Source organism: Doryrhamphus excisus, chromosome 6 (genome assembly GCF_030265055.1).
Source record: "Doryrhamphus excisus isolate RoL2022-K1 chromosome 6, RoL_Dexc_1.0, whole genome shotgun sequence".
Lineage (NCBI taxonomy): Eukaryota > Metazoa > Chordata > Actinopteri > Syngnathiformes > Syngnathidae > Doryrhamphus > Doryrhamphus excisus.
Window position 1 is genome coordinate 19,973,294 of NC_080471.1, and position 24,674 is coordinate 19,997,967.

Sequence of the window (24,674 nt, forward strand, 5' to 3'; positions counted from 1 at the left end):
TAGCCTTTTTAAAAGCTGCTCTGTAAGCAAACTAAAGCAAATATAAGGGGTGGAGTTGGAGCATTACGGTGTGTGGTAGTTAGCCTGACCATCTTACTGCTGGTGAGTCTTTGGCTTTGCATTGTAGGTTTCATTCCAATTTATTGACATTTGAAATATATATATATTTCTATTTTATGAAGACGACCTGGGACAGTTTAATGCAATATAACTGTCATTGAAATGTGCTTTCTTAAACTAACTAAACATTTTTTAACAGAATTGTGGAACACAATATACTCATCACAGGAAGGAAAGGTAAGGTTTATTTATAATTACAATTATAAGCGCCTCGGTAAAAAAAACAGCATGAATATGAATTTAGTTTTCTAAACATGTAAGTCATGGATGATGATATTGGGTTTCTTTAAAAGCCTGAACTGAGCTGGTACACCAGAAGGCTTTCACAGAGCATTTTTTTCAAATTTGCCCATTGTCCCCAATGGAGCCAAAATAATTGGCATGGTTCTCATTTTGTTGTTTGACTCAGACCTAAACCACCACCATGAGTACCGACGCGGAAATGGCCATTTACGGCAAAGCTGCCATCTACCTCCGTAAACCAGAGAAGGAGAGAATTGAGGCTCAGAACAAACCATTCGATGCCAAGACAGCCTGCTACGTGGCCGATACCAAGGAGCTGTACTTGAAGGGAACAATCCTCAAGAAAGATGGTGGCAAAGTCACCGTCAAAGTCTTGGACACTCAGGAGGTCAGAATGTTTATTTGCCTTTTCTGATAAAGATGTGATTCTTACTGTGACCGATGTCTTCTTTTAGGAGAGGACAGTCAAAGAAGATGACGTCTCTCCGATGAACCCTCCCAAGTTCGACAAAATTGAGGACATGGCCATGATGACCCATCTCAATGAAGCCTCTGTCCTGTATAACCTCAAAGAGCGTTATGCAGCATGGATGATCTACGTAAGACAATGTTCCAACTGAGTAGTACAAGAGTAAAGAACTATATTTTTAAGAATTATGAACTAAGTTCTATCCCTGATCTCTCACAGACCTACTCTGGGCTTTTCTGCGCAACTGTGAACCCCTACAAGTGGCTCCCAGTGTACGATGCTGAGGTTGTGTCTGCATACAGAGGCAAGAAGCGTATGGAGGCTCCACCCCACATCTTCTCCGTCTCTGACAACGCATATCAATTCATGCTTACTGGTATGTAATTGGTTGGAAATGTTGCACCTTTTACAATCTCAGATGTCTGCTGCAGAAATTTACAGAAGCTTGCACTTTTTCATGTTTTAACAGACAGAGAGAACCAGTCTGTCTTGATCACGTAAGTTTTTGTGATTTTTGACCTACACATAAAACATGGAACAAATTTGAATTCGTTGGTTTGTATTCCCAGTGGAGAATCTGGTGCTGGAAAGACTGTGAACACCAAGCGTGTCATTCAGTACTTTGCCACAATCTCAGTTGGTGGAGATAAGAAAAAGGATAGTGCAGGAGCAGGGAAAATCCAGGTATGTAAGAAAAGTGTAATATCATGTATATTTTCGTAGAAAATGAATACTTTGCTGATGTTATCTTTAAACCTCATTGCAGGGCTCACTTGAGGATCAGATTATTGCTGCCAATCCTCTTCTGGAAGCTTATGGTAATGCCAAAACTGTGAGGAATGACAACTCTTCTCGTTTTGTAAGTGTGGCTCTATTTTGCTCTGAAATCCATATTTCACCATTTACTGAAGAATAACTCTGTTAAAAATCCCTCTGTTCAAAACAGGGTAAATTCATTAGGATCCATTTTGGCACAAGTGGTAAACTGGCCAGTGCTGATATTGAGACATGTACGTACAAAAGTTCCACAGTGAATTTGTCTTGCGGAAGTGCTCGACTGTAATTTCCAACCAATATTTTCAGATCTGCTGGAGAAGTCCAGAGTGTCATTCCAGCTTCCAGATGAGAGAGGCTACCACATCTTCTACCAGATGATGACCAACCACAAACCAGAACTGATTGGTATGGAGTGGAACAGTCATTTAAAAACACTACATCATTCACATATGTCCAGTGAAAAACTTTACATTTCAATCTACAGAAATGTCTCTCATCTCAACCAACCCCTACGACTTCCCCATGATCAGCCAGGGTCAGATCACTGTGGCCAGTATTGATGACAAAGTGGAGCTTGAAGCCACCGATGTGAGTAAAAGTAGCTTACAAATAATTACATTTAAATTAATCCCTTACTTAGGTTAGGTTTAGAATTGGTTTTGTTTTCATAATAATATTATCCAAAGTAAGACTAACCTGTTTGCACACAGAATGCCATCGATATATTGGGTTTCAGTCATGAGGAGAAGATGAGTATCTACAAGATGACTGGTGCCGTCATCCACCATGGTAACATGAAATTCAAGCAGAAGCAGCGTGAGGAGCAGGCTGAGCCAGATGGCACAGAGGGTATGTAGTAACTCAGTCAAATTTCCCAGAGATTGTACAGGAATAGCATGTAATTGTGATCTGAAAATTATGGCAAGCCTATTTTAACTGTTTGTCACCTACAAAAAAAACTGTAGATGCTGACAAAGTCGCCTACTTGCTGGGTCTCAACTCTGCTGACATGCTGAAGGCTCTGTGCTATCCCAGAGTCAAAGTTGGAAATGAGTTTGTCACCAAGGGACAGACTGTACCTCAGGTAAATAGAACATGCATTTTATATTAGTTGTCATGTGTTGACATTGTGTACGAGTTACCCAAATGTTAAATTTAAATTAAATGTAAAATAAATAAATAATCACTGTTAAATACCTACATCTATTTTATTTAGGTTAACAACTCAGTGACAGCCCTTGCCAAGTCCATCTATGAGAGGATGTTCTTGTGGATGGTCATCCGTATCAACCAGATGTTGGACACTAAACAGCCAAGGCAGTTCTTCATTGGTGTCCTGGATATTGCTGGCTTTGAAATCTTTGATGTAAGATTAATTCACATCAAATGGTGAAGGTGTAATTGAATGGAATGTATGTGTAATGTACTTGTCTTCTCACAGTTCAACAGCATGGAGCAGCTGTGCATTAACTTCACCAATGAGAAGTTGCAACAGTTCTTCAATCACCACATGTTTGTCCTGGAGCAAGAAGAGTACAAGAAGGAGGGCATTATCTGGGAGTTCATTGACTTTGGCATGGACTTGGCTGCCTGCATTGAGCTGATTGAAAAGGTAAGCATTTGATTCAGAGAAAATACTTGTAAACTAATTGGTCCGCATTACTAAAAATATTTACTTCTGTTCACACGTTAAGCCCATGGGTATCTTCTCCATCCTTGAAGAGGAGTGCATGTTCCCCAAGGCCACTGATACATCTTTCAAGAATAAGCTGTATGACCAGCATCTTGGCAAATGCAAAGCCTTTGAGAAGCCAAAACCTGCAAAGGGCAAGGCTGAGGCCCACTTTTCCCTGGTGCACTATGCTGGTACAGTGGACTACAACATCAGTGGCTGGCTGGACAAGAACAAGGACCCACTGAACGAGTCTGTTGTGCAGCTGTACCAGAAGTCTGCAGTTAAACTTCTGGCTTACCTGTATCCTCCTGCTCCTGCTGAGGGTATGCCAACAATTTGTGTGCAGTGAGCTATTATTTTTGGTGAAGACAACAAAACATTGACTTTTATCACATAAATATTACATTTTACTCTAATGATAACCAACAGAAGCCGGAGGCAAGAAGGGAGGCAAGAAGAAGGGTGGCTCTATGCAGACTGTGTCCTCACAGTTTAGGGTAAGGTCTACTTTTAAGAGGTCTTGTATGATTTACAGTGTCAGTGTGTTACATTGTATAACAATAATCCCTGTTGGGGATTTCAGGAGAATTTGGGCAAACTGATGACCAACTTGAGGAGCACTCATCCTCACTTTGTGCGTTGTCTGATTCCTAATGAGACAAAGACTCCAGGTAATGATCTCAGTATCTGATCTTAGTGTTTGATGAGAGAGACTTAAGTTTTACAATGCTGCCATTGAATACGGAATGTTGCTATAGATAATATTGTTGTGTTTTACAACAGGTCTGATGGAGAACTTCCTGGTCATCCACCAGCTCAGGTGTAATGGTGTGCTGGAGGGTATCAGAATCTGCAGGAAAGGTTTCCCCAGCAGAATCCTCTATGGTGACTTCAAGCAGAGGTATCTTAAACGTCTGTTTAACTACCATTACACTTTCATCATGATTCAAGGTGGAGGTGGGACAGCATCAGGGATCAGCTCTGAGCCCCTTCTTGTTTGCTATGGCGATGCTGACAGATGAGCTTAGACGAGAATCTCCATGGACTATGATGTTTGCAGATGATATTGTGATTTGTAGTGAGAGTAGGGAACAGGTGGAGGAGATGCTCGAAGAGTGGATGTTTGCCTTGGAACGGAGAGGAATGAAGATTAGCCAAAGCAAGACTGAGTTTATGTGTGTGAATGACGGGGACCCAAGTGGAAGAGTGAGGTTACTGGGAGAAGAGATACAGATGGTGGAGAATTTTAAATACTTGGGGTCAACATTTCAGAACAATAGAGACTGTGAAAAGGAGGTGAAGAAGCGTGTGCAGGCAGAATGGAACGGGTGGAGAAAAGTGTCAGGCGTGATGTGTGATAGAAGAGTTTCAGCTAAAATGAAAGGAAAGGTATACAAAAATGTGGTGAGACCAGCCATGTTGTTTGCTCTAGAGACAGTACCACTGAGGAAAAGACAGGAAGCTGAACTGGAGGTAGCAGAGATAAGGATGCTGAGGTTCTCATTTGGGAGTGACCAGGATGGATAGGATCAGGAACGAGTACATCAGAGGGACATTACATGTTAGAGGCCTTGGAGATAAAGTCAGAGAGGCCGGACTGAGATGGTTGGGACATGTCTAGAGGAGAGATAGTGAATATATTGGTAGAAGGATGCTGCGTTTAGAACTGCCAGGTAGGAGGCGTAAAGGAAGACAAAAGAGGAGGTTTATGGATGTAGTGAAGGAGGACATGAGGGTAGTTGGTGTGAAAGAGAGAGATGCAGAAGACTGAATGGAAAAGCCGAAAAAGAAAGAAGAAGATACATTCATCATGATTAGTGACGGTATTCATTGCTTCTTTTCCTGAAAAGGTACAAGGTACTGAATGCCAGTGTCATCCCTGAGGGCCAGTTCATTGACAACAAGAAGGCTGCAGAGAAGCTGCTTGGATCAATTGATATTGACCATGACCAGTACAGATTTGGTCACACCAAGGTAAGCAGTTTACAGTTGCATTAGTAACTTGATACAGTCTCCGTGGTACAGTAATCTTAATGTTTTAAATTGATTATAATCTGAAAGGTTATAAACATAAACGTTCAGTCAAGTGTTTATTTTTCTATCGGGCTAGGTGTTCTTCAAAGCCGGTCTTCTGGGTACCCTTGAGGAAATGAGAGACGAAAAGCTGGCAGCCCTTGTCACCATGACTCAGGCCCTCTGCCGTGGTTACCTCATGAGAAAGGAGTTTGTGAAGATGATGGAGAGGAGGTATGTTCAATAATATACATTTAAAAATAAACTAGTAAATTAGCCATCATATTCTGAATACGTCCATATCTGAACATTGCTATCCACAGGGAGGCCATCTTTACCATCCAGTACAACGTGCGCTCATTCATGAATGTCAAACATTGGCCATGGATGAAGGTGTACTATAAGATTAAGCCTCTGCTGAAGAGCGCTGAAACTGAGAAGGAGCTGGCCCAGATGAAGGAGAACTATGAGAAGATGACCAGTGACTTGGCTGCTGCTCTCGCCAAGAAGAAAGAACTTGAAGAGAAGATGGTGTCTCTTCTGCAGGAGAAGAATGATCTGCAGCTGCAAGTGGCATCTGTAAGTACACATCATCTCACATAGTAACATGTAACATTTACGTCCACAGGACATTGTGTGCTGACATCTGTTTTTCCCACGTGAAACAGGAATCAGAGAATCTGTCAGATGCTGAAGAGAGATGTGAGGGTCTTATCAAGAGTAAGATTCAGCTGGAAGCCAAGCTCAAAGAGACAACTGAGAGGCTGGAGGATGAAGAGGAAATGAATGCTGAGCTTACTGCAAAGAAGAGAAAACTGGAGGATGAATGCTCTGAGCTCAAGAAAGATATTGATGACCTGGAGCTCACCTTGGCTAAAGTTGAGAAGGAGAAACATGCTACTGAGAACAAGGTTTGCAATTATTGTACATTCAGTGTGTATCTGTCTGTAACGTACAACATCATAAGCCATTCGATAATAACAGTTTGTTTCTATTCCAGGTGAAGAACCTGACTGAGGAGATGGCTTCCCAGGATGAGAGCATTGCTAAGCTGACCAAGGAGAAGAAGGCACTTCAGGAGGCTCACCAGCAGACTCTTGATGATCTGCAGGCTGAGGAAGATAAGGTCAACACTTTGACCAAGGCCAAGACCAAACTTGAGCAACAAGTGGATGATGTAAGTTTTCATTTGTTATTTGTATTAGAAAAATAAAATTTCTCATGAATGCCATAATGACTCAATCATATGATTATACAGCTTGAGGGCTCTCTGGAACAAGAGAAGAAGCTGCGTATGGACCTGGAGAGGGCCAAGAGAAAGCTTGAGGGTGACCTGAAACTGGCTCAGGAATCCATCATGGATCTTGAGAATGACAAACAGCAGTCTGATGAGAAACTCAAAAAGTAATTCCTTTTTTTTAATGTCAATATGAATGTGAACGGTTTGTCTTTATGTGCCTTGTGATTGGCTGGACACCAGTCCAGGGTGTGCACCGCCCTAATCCTGAAATCAGCTGGGATAGGCTCCAGCTCACCCATGACCCAAGGTCAAGTGTAGTATAGGACAAGTGTAGAAAATGAATGGATGGACGGATGTCAATGAATGAACTCAACAACATATAAATAGTAACACAAAATATTAATCATTTTTACAGGAAGGACTTCGAAATTAGTCAGCTTCTTAGCAAGATTGAGGATGAGCAGTCAATGGGATCTCAGCTCCAAAAGAAGATCAAAGAACTTCAGGTGAGTTATACCCTGGATTTCTGAAATTTCTGCAGGTTCTTTATTGTGTTTTCAAAACAGCGCATGTTAAATAACTTGTCCTAATAGGCTCGTATTGAGGAACTGGAGGAGGAGATTGAGGCTGAGCGTGCTGCCCGCGCCAAGGTTGAGAAGCAGAGAGCTGATCTCTCCAGGGAACTTGAGGAGATCAGTGAGAGGCTGGAGGAAGCCGGAGGTGCCACTGCTGCCCAGATTGAGATGAACAAGAAGCGTGAAGCTGAGTTCCAGAAGCTGCGTCGTGACCTTGAGGAGTCCACCTTGCAGCATGAGGCCACTGCCGCTGCTCTGCGCAAGAAGCAGGCTGACAGTGTTGCTGAGCTGGGTGAGCAGATCGACAACCTCCAGCGTGTCAAGCAGAAGCTTGAGAAGGAAAAGAGCGAATACAAGATGGAGATTGACGATCTCTCCAGCAACATGGAGGCTGTTGCTAAAGCCAAGGTCCGTAAACATGTTACAACTAACTCTCAAACAAATATGCAAAAACTGACCAATGATATCCATAACTTTTCCAAACTAGGGAAATCTTGAAAAGATGTGCCGTACTCTGGAGGACCAACTTAGTGAACTGAAGACCAAAAATGATGAGAACGTTCGTCAGCTTAATGACCTTGGTGCACAGAAAGCCCGTCTTCTGACAGAAAATGGTAGGCAACAGACAACATTTGATTCTGTTGACGTTTGTAGATGTAAAACTGAACATACACTAACTCTGGATGATGATGTCCAAACAAGGTGAGTTTGGTCGTCAAGTTGAAGAGAAGGAAGCTCTTGTCTCACAGCTGACCAGAGGCAAACAGGCCTTCACACAGCAGATTGAGGAACTGAAGAGACAGATTGAAGAGGAGGTCAAGGTGAGAAATATTAAATATTATGGGGCCATATTGCATGTTCCTCACAGCCAGGAGATCAAGGACAGGACTGCCCACTCTGGTATCTCTGTGTGCAGTTTGCATGTTCTCCCCAATGCGTGCGTGGGTTTTCTCCGGGTCCTCTAGCTTTCACCCGCATCTCCAAAAAATACAGTACATGTTTGGCTAATTGGATACTCTCAATTGTCCTTAGGTGTGAATATGAACTCCTGTTTGCCATATGTGCTTTGATTGACTGGCGACCATTTGACTGGGCCAGCTCACCTGAAATGAATGAATGATTGAGTGCTAATAAAATACAATATTTGATTTACCAGGCAAAGAATGCTCTTGCCCACGGAGTGCAATCAGCCCGCCATGACTGTGATCTGCTGAGGGAGCAGTTTGAGGAGGAGCAGGAGGCTAAAGCTGAGCTGCAACGCGGCATGTCCAAGGCAAACAGTGAGGTGGCTCAGTGGAGAACGAAATACGAAACTGATGCCATCCAGCGCACTGAGGAGCTTGAGGAGGCCAAGTGAGTATAAATTAAATTACAGCAATTACATAACTATGGATTTAGGTTAGAGAGCTCGTTTACATTTTACGTTTTAACACTAAAATGAATTGTGGCCCCTCCTTGACATCGTTCTTAGCAATATTTTTACAAGATTAATTTTGTATGCATTACTGGGATTTGAGAACTTCCATTGAAAAGGTGTTTATTAACAGGAAGAAGTTGGCACAGCGCCTCCAGGAGGCTGAGGAACAGATTGAGGCTGTGAACTCCAAGTGTGCTTCTCTGGAGAAAACCAAACAGAGGCTCCAGAGTGAAGTGGAAGACCTCATGATTGATGTGGAGAGGGCTAATGGTCTTGCTGCCAACCTTGACAAAAAGCAGAGGAACTTTGACAAGGTAAAATGTCTTATGAAACGGCATATCATATACATATAATGAACTGATATGAACTGATCATCATGTACTGTAAAAATGTCTGAACTAGGTGTTGGCAGAGTGGAAGCAGAAGTTTGAGGAGGGTCAGGCTGAGCTTGAGGGAGCTCAGAAGGAGGCTCGTTCTCTTGGCACTGAGCTGTTCAAGATGAAGAACTCCTATGAGGAAGCTCTGGATCAACTGGAGACCATGAAGCGTGAAAACAAAAACCTGCAACGTAAGTTCTTCAACATGTGATTCCCAGATGACGCACAGTAAATAATTATCATTCTTCCTTATAAACCTTTCTTCATCTCTCTGCAGAGGAGATCTCTGATCTGACGGAACAGATCGGTGAGACCGGCAAGAGTATCCATGAGCTGGAGAAGGCCAAGAAGCAGGTGGAGACAGAGAAGTCTGAGATTCAGACAGCTCTTGAAGAGGCTGAGGTGATTTAAACTAATACAGATGGAGTACATGAAGATTTCATTTCTTCATGTATGAGGACAAAAAATTATATTTGATCTTCAATGGCAATAGGGTACTCTGGAACATGAAGAGTCCAAGATCCTGCGTGTCCAGTTGGAACTCAACCAGATTAAGGGAGAAGTGGACAGGAAGCTGGCAGAGAAAGATGAGGAAATGGAGCAGATTAAGAGGAACAGCCAGAGAGTGATCGACTCCATGCAGAGCACTCTGGATTCTGAGGTCAGGAGCAGAAATGATGCCCTGAGAATCAAGAAGAAGATGGAAGGAGACCTGAATGAGATGGAGATTCAGCTGAGCCATGCCAATCGTCAGGCTGCTGAGTCTCAGAAGCAGCTGAGGATCGTGCAGGCACAGCTGAAGGTATTTTCTTGAGCTTGGCCACACTCCATGACTGATACTTTTTGTGATGCCATTCATTCATTTACTTCTCATGATTATTTAACCAGGATGCACAGCTGCACCTTGATGATGCCGTCAGGGCCCAGGATGATCTGAAGGAACAAGCCGCTATGGTGGACCGCAGGAATGGCCTCATGTTGGCTGAAATCGAGGAACTTAGGGCTGCTCTGGAACAAACAGAGAGAGGCCGTAAAGTTGCTGAACAGGAGCTGGTGGACGCCACCGAGCGTGTTGGACTCCTGCACTCTCAGGTAAACATTGCTTAATTTTAGGTTTGTGTTTCACCGTCATTAAAGTAGTCCTATGATTTAAATGACAATTTTCTTGCTACATTAGAATACAAGCCTTGTGAACACCAAGAAGAAGCTTGAGTCTGACCTGGTCCAGATCCAGAGTGAAGTGGATGACACAGTTCAGGAAGCAAGAAATGCAGAGGAGAAAGCCAAGAAGGCCATCACTGATGTACTTTCTGTTTTTTTTTTATCATCAACTTACTTCTGTTCTCAATCATTATCTAAGAACAACAAATTGTGTACCTACTAGGCTGCAATGATGGCTGAGGAGCTGAAAAAGGAGCAGGACACCAGCGCTCATCTGGAGAGGATGAAGAAGAACCTGGAGGTTGCTGTCAAGGACCTGCAGCACCGTCTGGATGAGGCTGAGAACCTGGCCATGAAGGGTGGCAAGAAGCAGCTTCAGAAACTTGAGTCCAGAGTAAGATAGTTATGTCAAGAAAAACATATCAAAAAGTATATCTGCTGCATAAAACATTGTCTTCTCCAGGTGCGTGAGCTTGAGTCAGAGGTTGAGGCCGAGCAGAGACGTGGTGCTGATGCTGTTAAGGGTGTCCGCAAATATGAGAGGAGGGTGAAGGAGCTCACTTACCAGGTGAATATTATCATTTGGCATGTGTAGATAAAAAGGATTGACTGCAATTGATTGCGTACATTCCATCACAGACTGAAGAGGACAAGAAAAATGTCACCAGGCTGCAGGATCTGGTTGATAAGTTGCAGCTCAAAGTGAAGGCCTACAAGAGGCAGGCTGAGGAAGCGGTAAGGATGGAGAAAAACAGACATCACAAAAGGTTATAATCTTTCCCCAAATGTTTTTGTTTCAATTGTATGTTATGTGTACCTTCCCAGGAGGAGCAGGCCAATGTTCACCTGTCCAAGTGCAGGAAGGTCCAGCACGAGCTGGAGGAGGCTGAGGAGCGTGCTGATATTGCAGAGTCCCAGGTCAACAAAATGAGAGCCAAAAGCCGTGACTCTGGCAAGGTAAATATGTATCAGCATGGTGACTAAATTGAGCATAATGTTCAAATATATGAATAAGGACATATATTATTTACTCACTAAAAATGCATCTGTTTACAGGGAAAAGAAGCAGCTGAGTAGAGCACAATGACTTATTGGGATGAATCACATAAAATGTATGCTGATTTAAAATAAACTTTAAGCTCTGCTCTTAAACTCTTGTCTATTGCTGTCATATTTTTACTTCTCTTAAAAGATTTTTTGTAAACACCCAAATAATTATACAAATTACTTTCTTTGCAAAACTGCACATAGTATTATGTAGTATATTTTCAAATCCTGTGTCCATTATCGGCTTAAATAATACTAAATATGAGCATTGACCCTCAGGAAAAAAACAAAATACATGAAAATCTTACTTAATTTCTCCATGCATAGCAAATCATGTTTTACAAAAATAAGAAGGCAATCCATTTATATATTATATACTACCACACCACAAGCAACATTATCTATAAAATCCACCCATAAAAGAACAGTCTTCTAAAACTGAATGGATTCATTTTAAACTTGATTGAACGACTCATCATTTACTAAAGACGGTTCCCAAAAGTTTCAGGTACATCAAAATAGTCATTTGGCTATAGCGTTTTGGGGCCGTATCTGTCAGAGGTGTGGTGCTCTGCTGGGTGCTTGGGTGTTTGTTGCTGTCTTTGTGCTTCGCTTGGCTGTTTTCCGCGTCTTTGTATTCCCCAATCTGTCTGGGGGCTTGTTAGGGGTGTTGCTCAGGTGTGCCGGCGGTGCACTGTTTGATTGGGGTTGATCTGGAAGCTGTTGCTTTTTTTCTGGTTGGGGGTAGCCTCTTCGCAGGCCCTTGCTGGTCTCCTTGGTGGGGGCTCTGTGGGCTAGATCTTGGTTCTGCCCAACCCCCCTGGGGCCAGTGGCTTTCTAGTGATGGGCGCTCATCCTGGCTGTGTGGGGTGGGGGCATGCTGGTTGGTAGGAGGCCTTCCCTGACCTTACATACATGCTTGGTGATAATTACATGTGAACACATGCACGTGCATTCATGCACGTATCGTACCTGCAGACATGCTCACATACACACCTACAGACATACCTGTATACTCACATGGCTGTTGATATTATTTTGTTATTTCCATTATGGTCTTCATGGCTGTCATAGACAGGAGTCCTGCTGTTTGTTTCTGTTGTTTTGTTATTACTGTTGCTGCCGGTGTTGTTGTCTCTCTGTGTATTGTCCTCTTCTTGCCCCCGCATTCCCCCCGTCTCCTTTTCTCTTCTCTATCCCCTTCCTCTTCGGTCTGGTCCCTCCAAATTTGACAAACAATAAACATCAAATATAGTCAAATAAAATCTCTGAAACAGAGGATCTTACATATTTCCTTGGCAGGTGAAAATCTGTTTAGCATGTAAAAGGACATCCCGATCAACAATACATACTATCTGCCCTAATGACTGGACAAGACAAAAAAAGGTAGCCATTTCATGAGTAACCCAATGATTTCAATGTGTAAAATTATCTGAGTTGCCATTGCTCAACAACTGGGAGGAGCAGTGTTGCATGTGAAGCCAAATGGGAACATGCAGCTGTGTGTGCAGATTTAAGTGTTAATATGCGTGTGAATACCAAAGACATATCTGTTACACAGAATTTCAAAAATAATAGTCATGGCATTTGTTTAATTAGTAACTTATAACAGGGTTTCCCCCAGCTAATTTATTATTATAAAATGCAAGCTTTTAATAATTTTTCATTGATAGTTTTGTGAGAATAGTTAGGATCCCATATTTGATTTAATTCATTGGTAATTTCATCAATGTGCTATCAAAACAAATTAACAGCTGAAGCTGATTTATTTCGTGTAAACATGGAATACCATATTCGGGATCTGTCTTTGTCAATGGAAACCTGATTCATAAAATGTATGGTCCTGCGACAAATGTTCAAAGTCATGCAAGCATCAGCTGTCCCACTTGCCATCTTTGACATTTGTTTCGATTTTAACTAGTGCAATTTTAACTAGTTTTAACTAGTGATTGAACAATAGAAAAAAAATGAAAGTTTCTGTCTTTAGAAGACAGACAGGGCCAACAGTAATTAGTGTTGAAGAGTGATTATAAATCCTCAGTACATTATTTCCAATTGTAGAATATGAATATAATGTTTATGCACAATTAAAACCTGGGCCACAGTGGTAGAGAAACAAAACAGGTGATAGCTATCTTCACCAGCAAATAATTATTCATATGAAATACTATTTCATCTGATTCGGGTTATACTCAATGTTGTTCATGTGTGAAAGTGTTATTGTAAAACATACAGATAATAACATTACATTTGCATAAAAAGGACAATATAAACTTGAAACTGGAAAAGCTGGGAACAACATTAATGAAACCTGAGGTGCCAGACCGCCTGTGAAGACAGCTGTCTTGATAAAAATACAATACTGTGTGCCAAAGACAAATGAAAATGCAGGAAGTTCACAGTAAAGACCACAAGGACATGGAAAGAAGCTATTTTCATAGGTGTCTGAAACAAGGGTACAAGTATGGCGCCCATAAAAAGTTTCAGTGCACAACACATTTTTTTAAAAATTTACATCCAACACATTAACAACACAGGTTATCTTAATTAAGTAAGCGTAAAACTATAATGCTATTATTTGCTTAGAAAAAACAAAGAAAGTAAAAATGTAACCTGAAGAAGTGACAATGAAAAACCAGAATGTAACACCACATGTTCACATGGATGCCTGCTTTCACAGTTATTCACACCACATTTGGCTTGTGCTCCTTATTTAACTCATGCCTTGTATGCCAACAACACTCGATATAAAAGAGGACCAAGGGGGCACGACAGTGTGTGGTGGTGGTGGAGCCTTAAAGACCCCAGTTTGTGGTAAATATTGTTTGAATATGTTCTGTTCTGTATAGAGCGACAATTAACTGTGATTTCAACAGGACCGTGACAATCAACTAATAGTAAACGGATAGAAGGTCAGGTATGAAAAGCTTTCAATTACATTTACTTTGCATGAATAGTGATCATTCTTAGGCTTCTTTCACTGGTTGTCATCACAGCGAGTCACTTGCATGATTTGATTGTTTTCTCTTGTTATTTATTGGTGTTCCATGTTGATGCAACCCTCCCACTTAACCAGGTATGGGGATGGGAAGCTCGGAAGTCTAGGTATTGGGACAAAAAATCGATTGAAAATTGAAGCAGAAAGCTTGAAAGGCTCAAAAATTGTTTGGTATTGTTGGGGAGTTATCTCCCCGAGATTGTATGTTTGCACTTTTTCTTCCCACAATCAAAAAATCCTGCATGTCTAAACTGCTGACAGATGTGACTGTGAGTGTAAATGGGTCACTTGGCTACTTTATACATCCCTATGACTGACAACTAGTCCAGTGTTTATCCAGCCACTTGTCCATAGTACTGTGGCACAGGCTGCATTTTTGCATTCCAATATGTATATATTTAATAAACTGTATGTTTTTATGTAAAACCATATAGTAAAATTTTAACTACTAGTTACATGCACATTTATTGTATTGTTCTTATAAATACCATTTAGACATAAACCACCAACATGAGTACCGACGCAGAAATGGCCATTTATGGCAAAGCTGCCATCTACCTCCGTAAGCCAGAGAAGGAGAGAATTGAGGCTCAGAGCAAACCCTTCGATGCCAAGTCAGCCTGCTACGTGGCCGATGCCAAGGAGCTGTACTTGAAGGGAACAATCCTCAAGAAAGATGGTGGTAAAATCACTGTGAAAGTCTTGGACACTCAGGAGGTTGGTATCTTTATTTTTCTCCTAAAAGGATGTCATAAACTGTTACTGTGACCAATGTCTTCTTTTAGGAGAAGACAGTCAAAGAAGATGACGTCTCTCCGATGAACCCTCCCAAGTTCGACAAAATTGAGGACATGGCCATGATGACCCATCTCAATGAAGCCTCTGTCCTGTATAACCTCAAAGAGCGTTATGCAGCATGGATGATCTACGTAAGATAATGTTTCAACTGTGTAGTATAATAGAAAAGAACTGTATTTTTAAGACGTCATGAACTGACTTAGTATATCTCTGATCTGTCACAGACCTACTCTGGGCTTTTCTGCGCAACTGTGAACCCCTACAAGTGGCTCCCAGTGTACGATGCTGAGGTTGTGTCTGCATACAGAGGCAAGAAGCGTATGGAGGCTCCACCCCACATCTTCTCCGTCTCTGACAACGCATATCAATTCATGCTTACTGGTATGTAATTGGCTGGAAATGTTGAACCTTCTACAATCTCAGATGTCTGCTGCAGAAATTTATAGAAGCTTGCACTTTTCTGTTTTAACAGACAGAGAGAACCAGTCTGTCTTGATCACGTAAGTGTTTGTGATTTTTGACCTAAACATAAAACATGGAACAAATGTGAATTAGTTGGTTTGTATTCCCAGTGGAGAATCTGGTGCTGGAAAGACTGTGAACACCAAGCGTGTCATTCAGTACTTTGCCACAATCTCAGTTGGTGGCGATAAGAAGAAAGAGGCCGCAGGTAGCGGAAAAATCCAGGTGTGTAAATTTGGAAAATTGAGGGCTATGTTGTCAGAAAAACAAGAGAGTAAATTATTAATGTTATTTTTAAACCTCATTGCAGGGCTCACTTGAGGATCAGATTATTGCTGCCAATCCTCTTCTGGAAGCTTATGGTAATGCCAAAACTGTGAGGAATGACAACTCTTCTCGTTTTGTAAGTGTGGCTCTATTTTGCTCTGAAATCCCTATTTCCCCAATTTCTAAAGAATAACTCTGTTAAAAATCCCTCTGTTCAAAACAGGGTAAATTCATTAGGATCCATTTTGGCACAAGTGGTAAACTGGCCAGTGCTGATATTGAGACATGTACGTACAAAAGTTCTGCAGTGAATTTGTCTTGCAGAAGTGCTCGACTGTAATTCCTATCCAATATTTTCAGATCTGCTGGAGAAGTCCAGAGTGTCATTCCAGCTTCCCGATGAGAGAGGCTACCACATCTTCTACCAGATGATGACCAACCACAAACCAGAACTGATTGGTATGGAGTGGAACAGTAATTTTAAAACATGACATCATTCACATATGTCCAGTGAAAAACTTTGCATACACTTCAATCTACAGAAATGTCTCTCATCACAACCAACCCCTACGACTTCCCCATGATCAGCCAGGGTCAGATCACTGTGGCCAGTATTGATGACAAAGTGGAGCTTGAAGCCACCGATGTGAGTAAAAGTAGCTTACAAATAATTAAATGCAAATAAATACCTTTCTAAAGTTAGGTTTAGAATAGTTTTATAGCATAATAATATTACCCAAAGTATGACTGACCTGTTTGCACACAGAATGCCATTGATATCTTGGGCTTCAGTAATGAGGAGAAGATGAGCATCTACAAGATGACTGGTGCCGTCATCCACCATGGTAACCTGAAGTTCAAGCAGAAGCAGCGTGAGGAGCAGGCTGAGCCAGATGGCACAGAAGGTATGTAGTAACTCAGTGAGACTGTATAGTAGTATACAGTATAAAGTATAGTAAATAACAGTACTTCACCTATCAACAAATTTCAGAAGCTGACAAAGTCGCCTACTTGCTGGGTCTCAACTCTGCTGACATGCTGAAGGCTCTGTGCTATCCCAGAGTCAAAGTTGGAAATGAGTTTGTCACCAAGGGACAGACTGTACCTCAGGTATATATTAAATCATTTAAGCATTATTTGATTTGAAGTGAAAATTGGACAATTAGTATGTATGCAGTATGTGCCCCAACCTGTTAATTATTTTTTGTAAAAGACATTTTTTGGTGTGGTTATGGGCAACAAAAGCCTGTTGTGGTTTTAGAAGTAACAACAATAAGAATTTGCAAGACTGGAACACTGTAAACATGTCCAAAAGTAAATAATCAATGCTAAATACCCACATCTATTTTATTTAGGTTAACAACTCAGTGACAGCCCTTGCCAAGTCCATCTATGAGAGGATGTTCTTGTGGATGGTCATCCGTATCAACCAGATGTTGGACACTAAACAGCCAAGGCAGTTCTTCATTGGTGTCCTGGATATTGCTGGCTTTGAAATCTTTGATGTAAGATTCATTCATATCAAATGGTGAAGGTGTAATTGAATGGAACGTAGGTGTAATGTACTTGTCTTCCCACAGTTCAACAGCATGGAGCAGCTGTGCATTAACTTCACCAATGAGAAGTTGCAACAGTTCTTCAATCACCACATGTTTGTCCTGGAGCAAGAAGAGTACAAGAAGGAGGGCATTATCTGGGAGTTCATTGACTTTGGCATGGACTTGGCTGCCTGCATTGAGCTGATTGAAAAGGTAAGCATTTGATTCAGAGAAAATACATGTAAACTAATTGGTCTGCATTACTAAAAATATTTACTTCTGTTCACACGTTAAGCCCATGGGTATCTTCTCCATCCTTGAAGAGGAGTGCATGTTCCCCAAGGCCACTGATACATCTTTCAAGAATAAGCTGTATGACCAGCATCTTGGCAAATGCAAAGCCTTTGAGAAGCCAAAACCTGCAAAGGGCAAGGCTGAGGCCCACTTTTCCCTGGTGCACTATGCTGGTACAGTGGACTACAACATCAGTGGCTGGCTGGACAAGAACAAGGACCCACTGAACGAGTCTGTTGTGCAGCTGTACCAGAAGTCTTCAGTTAAACTTCTGGCTTACCTGTATCCTCCTGCTCCTGCTGAGGGTATGCCAACAATTTAATGCAAAAAGATTTTGTTTTCTGATAAGACAACAAAAGTTACATATTGATCATATTAATATTACGTTTTACTCTAATGCTGTATGTCCATGAAAAATAACCAACAGAGGCCGGAGGCAAGAAGGGAGGCAAGAAGAAGGGTGGCTCTATGCAGACTGTGTCCTCACAGTTTAGGGTAAGGTCTAGTTTTATAAGGTCTTGTATGATTTACAGTGTCAGTGTGTAAAAGTTGTTACATTGTATAACAATATTCCTTGTTGGGACTTTCAGGAGAATTTGGGCAAACTGATGACCAACTTGAGGAGCACTCATCCTCACTTTGTGCGTTGTCTGATTCCTAATGAGACAAAGACTCCAGGTAATGATCTTAGTACAGTGTTCAATGAGAGAGACCTTTCAAAAGAGAAGTTTTAAAATGCTGCTATTAAATACTGAATGTGGCTACAGATAATATTGTTGTGTTTTACAACAGGTCTGATGGAGAACTTCCTGGTCATCCACCAGCTCAGGTGTAATGGTGTGCTGGAGGGTATCAGAATCTGCAGGAAAGGTTTCCCCAGCAGAATCCTCTATGGTGACTTCAAGCAGAGGTATTTTTTTGTCATCTTTAACATCTGTTAAACTATCATTACAAGACCGTCACTCGTAGTAACAATATTCGCTGTCTTATTATGAAGGTACAAGGTACTGAATGCCAGTGTCATCCCTGAGGGCCAGTTCATTGATAACAAGAAGGCTGCAGAGAAGCTGCTTGGATCAATTGATATTGACCATGACCAGTACAGATTTGGTCACACCAAGGTAAGCAGTTTACAGTTGCATTAGGAAGTTGATACGTCATGATAGTCATAAGTATAAATGTTTGCTATTGGGTTTTTCGGTGGCTCAATGAGTGTTTCACATATACTATATTTTTCAGACATATTTTAATTTTGATTATATTCTAAAATATCATGAATGTGTCTTTTTAAGTTAGTTCACTTAAGTGTTTATTTTTCTATCTGGTTAGGTGTTCTTCAAAGCCGGTCTTCTGGGTACCCTTGAGGAAATGAGAGATGAAAAGCTTGCAGCTCTTGTCACCATGACTCAGGCCCTCTGCCGTGGTTACCTCATGAGAAAGGAGTTTGTGAAGATGATGGAGAGGAGGCATGTTCAACAATATAGATTCAAAAATGAACTAGCCATAATATTCTGAATACATCCATATCTGAACATTTCTATCCACAGGGAGGCCATCTTTACCATACAGTACAACGTGCGCTCATTCATGAATGTCAAACATTGGCCATGGATGAAGGTGTACTATAAGATTAAGCCTTTGCTGAAGAGTGCTGAAACTGAGAAGGAACTGGCCCAGATGAAGGAGAACTATGAGAAGATGACCAGTGACTTGGCTGCTGCTCTTGCCAAGAAGAAAGAACTTGAAGAGAAGATGGTCTCTCTTCTGCAGGAGAAGAATGATCTGCAGCTGCAAGTGGCATCTGTAAGTACACATCATCTTACATAGTAACATGTAACATTTACAGAACATTGTGTGCTGAAATCTGTTTTTCCCACGTGAAACAGGAATCAGAGAATCTGTCAGATGCTGAAGAGAGATGTGAGGGTCTCATCAAGAGTAAGATTCAGCTGGAAGCCAAGCTCAAAGAGACAACTGAGAGGCTGGAGGATGAAGAGGAAATCAATGCTGAGCTTACTGCAAAGAAAAGAAAACTGGAGGATGAATGCTCTGAGCTCAAGAAAGATATTGATGACCTGGAGCTCACCTTGGCTAAAGTTGAGAAGGAGAAACATGCCACTGAGAACAAGGTTTGCGATTATTGTACATTCAGTGTCTATCTATCTATAACGTCTAACATCATAAGCCATTCGATAATAACAGTTTGTTTCTATTCCAGGTGAAGAACCTGACTGAGGAGATGGCTTCCCAGGATGAGAGCATTGCTAAGCTGACCAAGGAGAAGAAGGCACTTCAGGAGGCTCACCAGCAGACTCTTGATGATCTGCAGGCTGAGGAAGATAAGGTCAACACTTTGACCAAGGCCAAGACCAAACTTGAGCAACAAGTGGATGATGTAAGTTTTCATTTGTTATTTGTATTAGAAAAATAAAATTTCTCATGAATGCCATAATGACTCAATCACATGTCTATACAGCTTGAGGGCTCTCTGGAACAAGAGAAGAAGCTGCGTATGGACCTGGAGAGGGCCAAGAGAAAGCTTGAGGGTGACCTGAAACTGGCTCAGGAATCCATCATGGATCTTGAGAATGACAAACAGCAGTCTGATGAGAAACTTAAGAAGTAAACATTTTATTCTTTACTCTAAATATACATTCTGAAAAAAAACCGTAAACATTCTCCATATTTTCTCCATCATCTTCACAGGAAGGACTTTGAAATTAGTCAGCTTCTGAGCAAGATTGAAGATGAGCAGTCAATGGGTGCTCAGCTTCAGAAGAAGATCAAGGAACTTCAGGTGACTGTTTTTGTTTGGGAAATAATTTGTCCTATGATGTCTTTCATAATCTGAAAACTAAATCAACAAATTATCCTATCAGGCTCGTATTGAGGAACTGGAGGAGGAGATTGAGGCTGAGCGTGCTGCCCGCGCCAAGGTTGAGAAGCAGAGAGCTGATCTCTCCAGGGAACTTGAGGAGATCAGCGAGAGGCTGGAGGAAGCCGGAGGTGCCACTGCTGCCCAGATTGAGATGAACAAGAAGCGTGAAGCTGAGTTCCAGAAGCTGCGCCGTGACCTTGAGGAAGCCACTTTGCAGCATGAGGCCACTGCCGCTGCTCTGCGCAAGAAGCAGGCTGACAGTGTTGCTGAGCTGGGTGAGCAGATCGACAACCTCCAGCGTGTCAAGCAGAAGCTTGAGAAGGAAAAGAGTGAATACAAGATGGAGATTGACGATCTCTCCAGCAACATGGAGGCTGTTGCTAAAGCCAAGGTAAACATAACATAAACATGTTACACAGTGTTAAACAAATACCTAAAAACTGACCAATGATATCCATAACTTTTCCAAACTAGGGAAATCTTGAAAAGATGTGCCGTACTCTTGAGGACCAACTCAGTGAACTGAAGACCAAGAATGATGAGAATCTCCGTCAGCTTAATGACCTTGGTGCACAGAAAGCCCGTCTTCTGACAGAAAATGGTAGGCAACAGACAACATTTGATTATATCGAATGCGGTTTATAGATGTACAACTAAATACACACTAACCCTCTATTATTGTACAAACAAGGTGAGTTTGGTCGTCAAATTGAGGAGAAGGAAGCTCTTGTCTCACAGCTGACCAGAGGCAAACAGGCCTTCACACAGCAGATTGAAGAACTGAAGAGACAGATTGAAGAGGAGGTCAAGGTAAGAGATTATTTTAACCAAAAACGTCATGAGATAGAAATCGCTTCAAATGCATTTTTTTTTTTACCAGGCAAAGAATGCTCTTGCCCACGGTCTGCAATCAGCCCGGCATGACTGTGATCTGCTGAGGGAGCAGTTTGAGGAGGAGCAGGAGGCTAAGGCTGAGCTGCAGCGTGGCATGTCCAAGGCCAACAGTGAGGTGGCTCAGTGGAGAACGAAATACGAAACTGATGCCATCCAGCGCACTGAGGAGCTTGAGGAGGCCAAGTGAGTACAATTTAAAATACAACAAATACACTACCATCGATTTAGCTTTCAGTTTGGAAAGGTAATCGTTTCTACTCTTTTATGTTGAATAATGTCTTTCTGTCATATGGTTATCAATATTGTTTTTTTTTTCAAATCAAAATTGTAATACTGGGATATGAGAACTTTCATTGAAAAAAATGTTTATTAACAGGAAGAAGTTGGCACAGCGCCTTCAGGAGGCTGAGGAACAGATTGAGGCTGTGAACTCCAAGTGTGCTTCTCTGGAGAAAACCAAACAGAGGCTCCAGAGTGAAGTGGAAGACCTCATGATTGACGTGGAGAGGGCTAATGGGCTTGCTGCCAACCTTGACAAAAAGCAGAGGAACTTTGACAAGGTAAAAGGTCTTATTAAATGGCATATCATATACATATAAATATGAACTAATCATAATGTCCTGTAAAAATGGCTGAACTAGGTGTTGGCAGAGTGGAAGCAGAAGTTTGAGGAGGGTCAGGCTGAGCTTGAGGGAGCTCAGAAGGAGGCTCGTTCTCTTGGCACTGAGCTGTTCAAGATGAAGAACTCCTATGAGGAAGCTCTGGATCAACTGGAGACCATGAAGCGTGAAAACAAAAACTTGCAACGTAAGTTCTTTGCAGTTTGGCAACTGACCAAAGATTCAACATGTGATTTCCAGTATGTGGCACAGTAAATAATCATCATTCTTCCTTATAAACCTTTCTTCATCTGTCTGCAGAGGAGATCTCTGATCTGACTGAACAGATCGGTGAGACCGGCAAGAGTATCCATGAGCTGGAGAAGGCCAAGAAGCAGGTGGAGACAGAGAAGTCTGAGATTCAGACAGCTCTTGAAGAGGCAGAGGTGATTTGAACTAATACAGATGGTGTACATAAAGATTTCATTTCTTCATGTCTGAGGACAAAGATTAATATTTTATGTTCAATGGCAATAGGGAACTCTGGAACATGAAGAGTCAAAGATCCTGCGTGTCCAGTTGGAACTCAACCAGATTAAGGGAGAAGTGGACAGGAAGCTGGCAGAGAAAGATGAGGAAATGGAGCAGATTAAGAGGAACAGCCAGAGAGTGATTGACTCCATGCAGAGCACTCTGGATTCTGAGGTCAGGAGCAGGAATGATGCCCTGAGAATCAAGAAGAAGATGGAAGGAGATCTGAATGAGATGGAGATTCAGCTGAGCCATGCCAATCGTCAGGCTGCTGAGTCTCAGAAGCAGCTAAGGATCGTGCAGGCACAGCTGAAGGTATTTTCTTGAGCTTGGCCACACTCCAGTGACTGGTACTTTTTGTGATGCCATTCATTCATTTATTTCTCATAATTATTTAACCAGGATGCACAGCTGCACCTTGATGATGCCATCAGGGCCCAGGATGATCTGAAGGAACAAGCCGCTATGGTGGACCGCAGGAATGGCCTCATGTTGGCTGAAATTGAGGAACTTAGGGCTGCTCTGGAACAAACAGAGAGAGGCCGTAAAGTTGCTGAACAGGAGCTGGTGGACGCCACCGAGCGTGTTGGACTCCTGCACTCTCAGGTAAACATTCAAAAAAAAAACAGCAGATTTGACATCATGAGGCTGTACACTCAACAATATTCAATGGTTGATGATTATTTTGATATCTTAGAACACAAGTCTGCTGAACACCAAGAAGAAGCTCGAGTCTGACCTGGTCCAGATCCAGAGTGAAGTTGACGACACAGTTCAGGAAGCAAGAAATGCAGAGGAGAAAGCCAAGAAGGCCATCACTGATGTAACCTTTTCCTTTTTTATAGTTTCCAACTTTTCAAGTGAAATGTGTGACTTATTTGCCCAAGACAAAAATTGCTGTCCTTTATAGGCTGCAATGATGGCTGAGGAGCTGAAAAAGGAGCAGGACACCAGCGCTCATCTGGAGAGGATGAAGAAGAACCTGGAGGTCGCTGTCAAGGACCTGCAGCACCGTCTGGATGAGGCTGAGAACCTGGCCATGAAGGGTGGCAAGAAGCAGCTTCAGAAACTTGAGTCCAGAGTAAGATAGTTCAAGAAGAAAAGCTTTGAAAAAGTACATCTGCTGCATAAAACATTGTCTACTCCAGGTGCGTGAGCTTGAGACAGAGATCGAGGCCGAGCAGAGACGTGGTGCCGATGCTGTTAAGGGTGTCCGCAAATATGAGAGGAGGGTGAAGGAGCTCACTTACCAGGTGAATATTATCATTTCACATGCATAGATAAAAGGTCTTAAAGCCTTAAATTGAGACTTCAATTTGCAAATGCATATGTTCCATCACAGACTGAAGAAGACAAGAAAAATGTCAACAGACTGCAGGATCTGGTTGATAAGTTACAGCTCAAGGTGAAGGCCTACAAGAGGCAGGCTGAGGAAGCGGTAAGGATATATAAGAAAAAAATAAATCATGGTTGAAAAGTTCCCCTCAACCCAAATGTTTTTTTTAACTGTATGCTGGGCCTCGCCTTACAGGAGGAGCAGGCCAATGTTCACCTGTCCAAGTGCAGGAAGGTCCAGCATGAGCTGGAGGAGGCTGAGGAGCGTGCTGACATTGCAGAGTCTCAGGTCAACAAAATGCGAGCCAAAAGCCGTGACTCTGGCAAGGTAAAATTAACATCTTCATATCAATCACATAATTCATTATCATAGTCAATATTTTTGGTGCATTGGGTAACATTTTTTATCATGATTGAGGAAAAATAACACTTACCATTTTCTTACAGGGGAAAGATGCAGCTGAATAAAGTATATATTGATTGATGGTCTGTTTCAACTCATACAATATGACGTGAAATATACCAAAATAAAATGTCTGTACTTACAATATCTTTTAATAGTTCTTTGTGTCTGTCAATACATTCTTCCTCATCTTAAAGCATTTATTTAATTTCCATTTTATTTAATCAATTCAGTATATTATTTCAATTATTATTATTAATTGTGGTATTTGGAAGAACCATTATTTCACTTACAATCCTTACATAAGGCATGCAAATACGTCTCTCTTTTCTGTGTGTTTTAAAGATATAAAAACAGATAAAAAGAGGCAGCTAAGAATGCAAATATGGGATGCATCTATTCCACCGATAAAGCCTTGTGGAAAAAAAACCTCTAAAAACCACCAACAACTGTCATATAACCTGCATATTAACCAAGCTACAGCAACATTGTTATGCTGAAAAACTATGTTAGCGTCATTGTGACACTTCGTCACACCACACCGGCTAGCGACCAGAAGCATG

General features: G+C 41.7%; 1 protein-coding gene across 1 annotated transcript; it reads left to right on the top strand.

The window, feature by feature from the left end:
• Window positions 1-278: 278 nt before the first annotated feature.
• On the top strand, window positions 279-24,246 carry LOC131131452 (uncharacterized). The gene is given in 77 exon segments (XM_058076169.1): window positions 279-297; window positions 530-751; window positions 819-962; window positions 1,052-1,208; window positions 1,302-1,329; window positions 1,402-1,593; window positions 1,595-1,691; window positions 1,779-1,842; window positions 1,916-2,014; window positions 2,094-2,227; window positions 2,320-2,458; window positions 2,575-2,693; window positions 2,826-2,975; window positions 3,051-3,221; window positions 3,304-3,704; window positions 3,706-3,781; window positions 3,868-3,955; window positions 4,068-4,185; window positions 5,135-5,258; window positions 5,395-5,531; window positions 5,621-5,876; window positions 5,966-6,208; window positions 6,298-6,474; window positions 6,556-6,701; window positions 6,953-7,043; window positions 7,131-7,520; window positions 7,600-7,726; window positions 7,815-7,933; window positions 8,269-8,465; window positions 8,660-8,843; window positions 8,932-9,097; window positions 9,184-9,308; window positions 9,400-9,708; window positions 9,795-9,998; window positions 10,084-10,209; window positions 10,291-10,461; window positions 10,531-10,635; window positions 10,707-10,802; window positions 10,893-11,024; window positions 14,614-14,829; window positions 14,898-15,041; window positions 15,135-15,291; window positions 15,383-15,410; window positions 15,483-15,597; window positions 15,683-15,775; window positions 15,863-15,926; window positions 16,000-16,098; window positions 16,182-16,544; window positions 16,631-16,749; window positions 16,995-17,144; window positions 17,220-17,390; window positions 17,473-17,776; window positions 17,899-17,966; window positions 18,062-18,149; window positions 18,264-18,381; window positions 18,469-18,592; window positions 18,801-18,941; window positions 19,023-19,274; window positions 19,358-19,600; window positions 19,690-19,866; window positions 19,948-20,093; window positions 20,178-20,268; window positions 20,351-20,740; window positions 20,824-20,950; window positions 21,041-21,159; window positions 21,230-21,426; window positions 21,620-21,803; window positions 21,885-22,050; window positions 22,164-22,288; window positions 22,380-22,688; window positions 22,776-22,979; window positions 23,071-23,196; window positions 23,284-23,454; window positions 23,522-23,677; window positions 23,680-23,811; window positions 23,905-24,036; window positions 24,156-24,246. Coding segments are annotated over 76 exon segments (12,039 nt in total). The 5' UTR covers window positions 279-297; window positions 530-544; the 3' UTR covers window positions 24,177-24,246.
• Window positions 24,247-24,674: the final 428 nt, after the last annotated feature.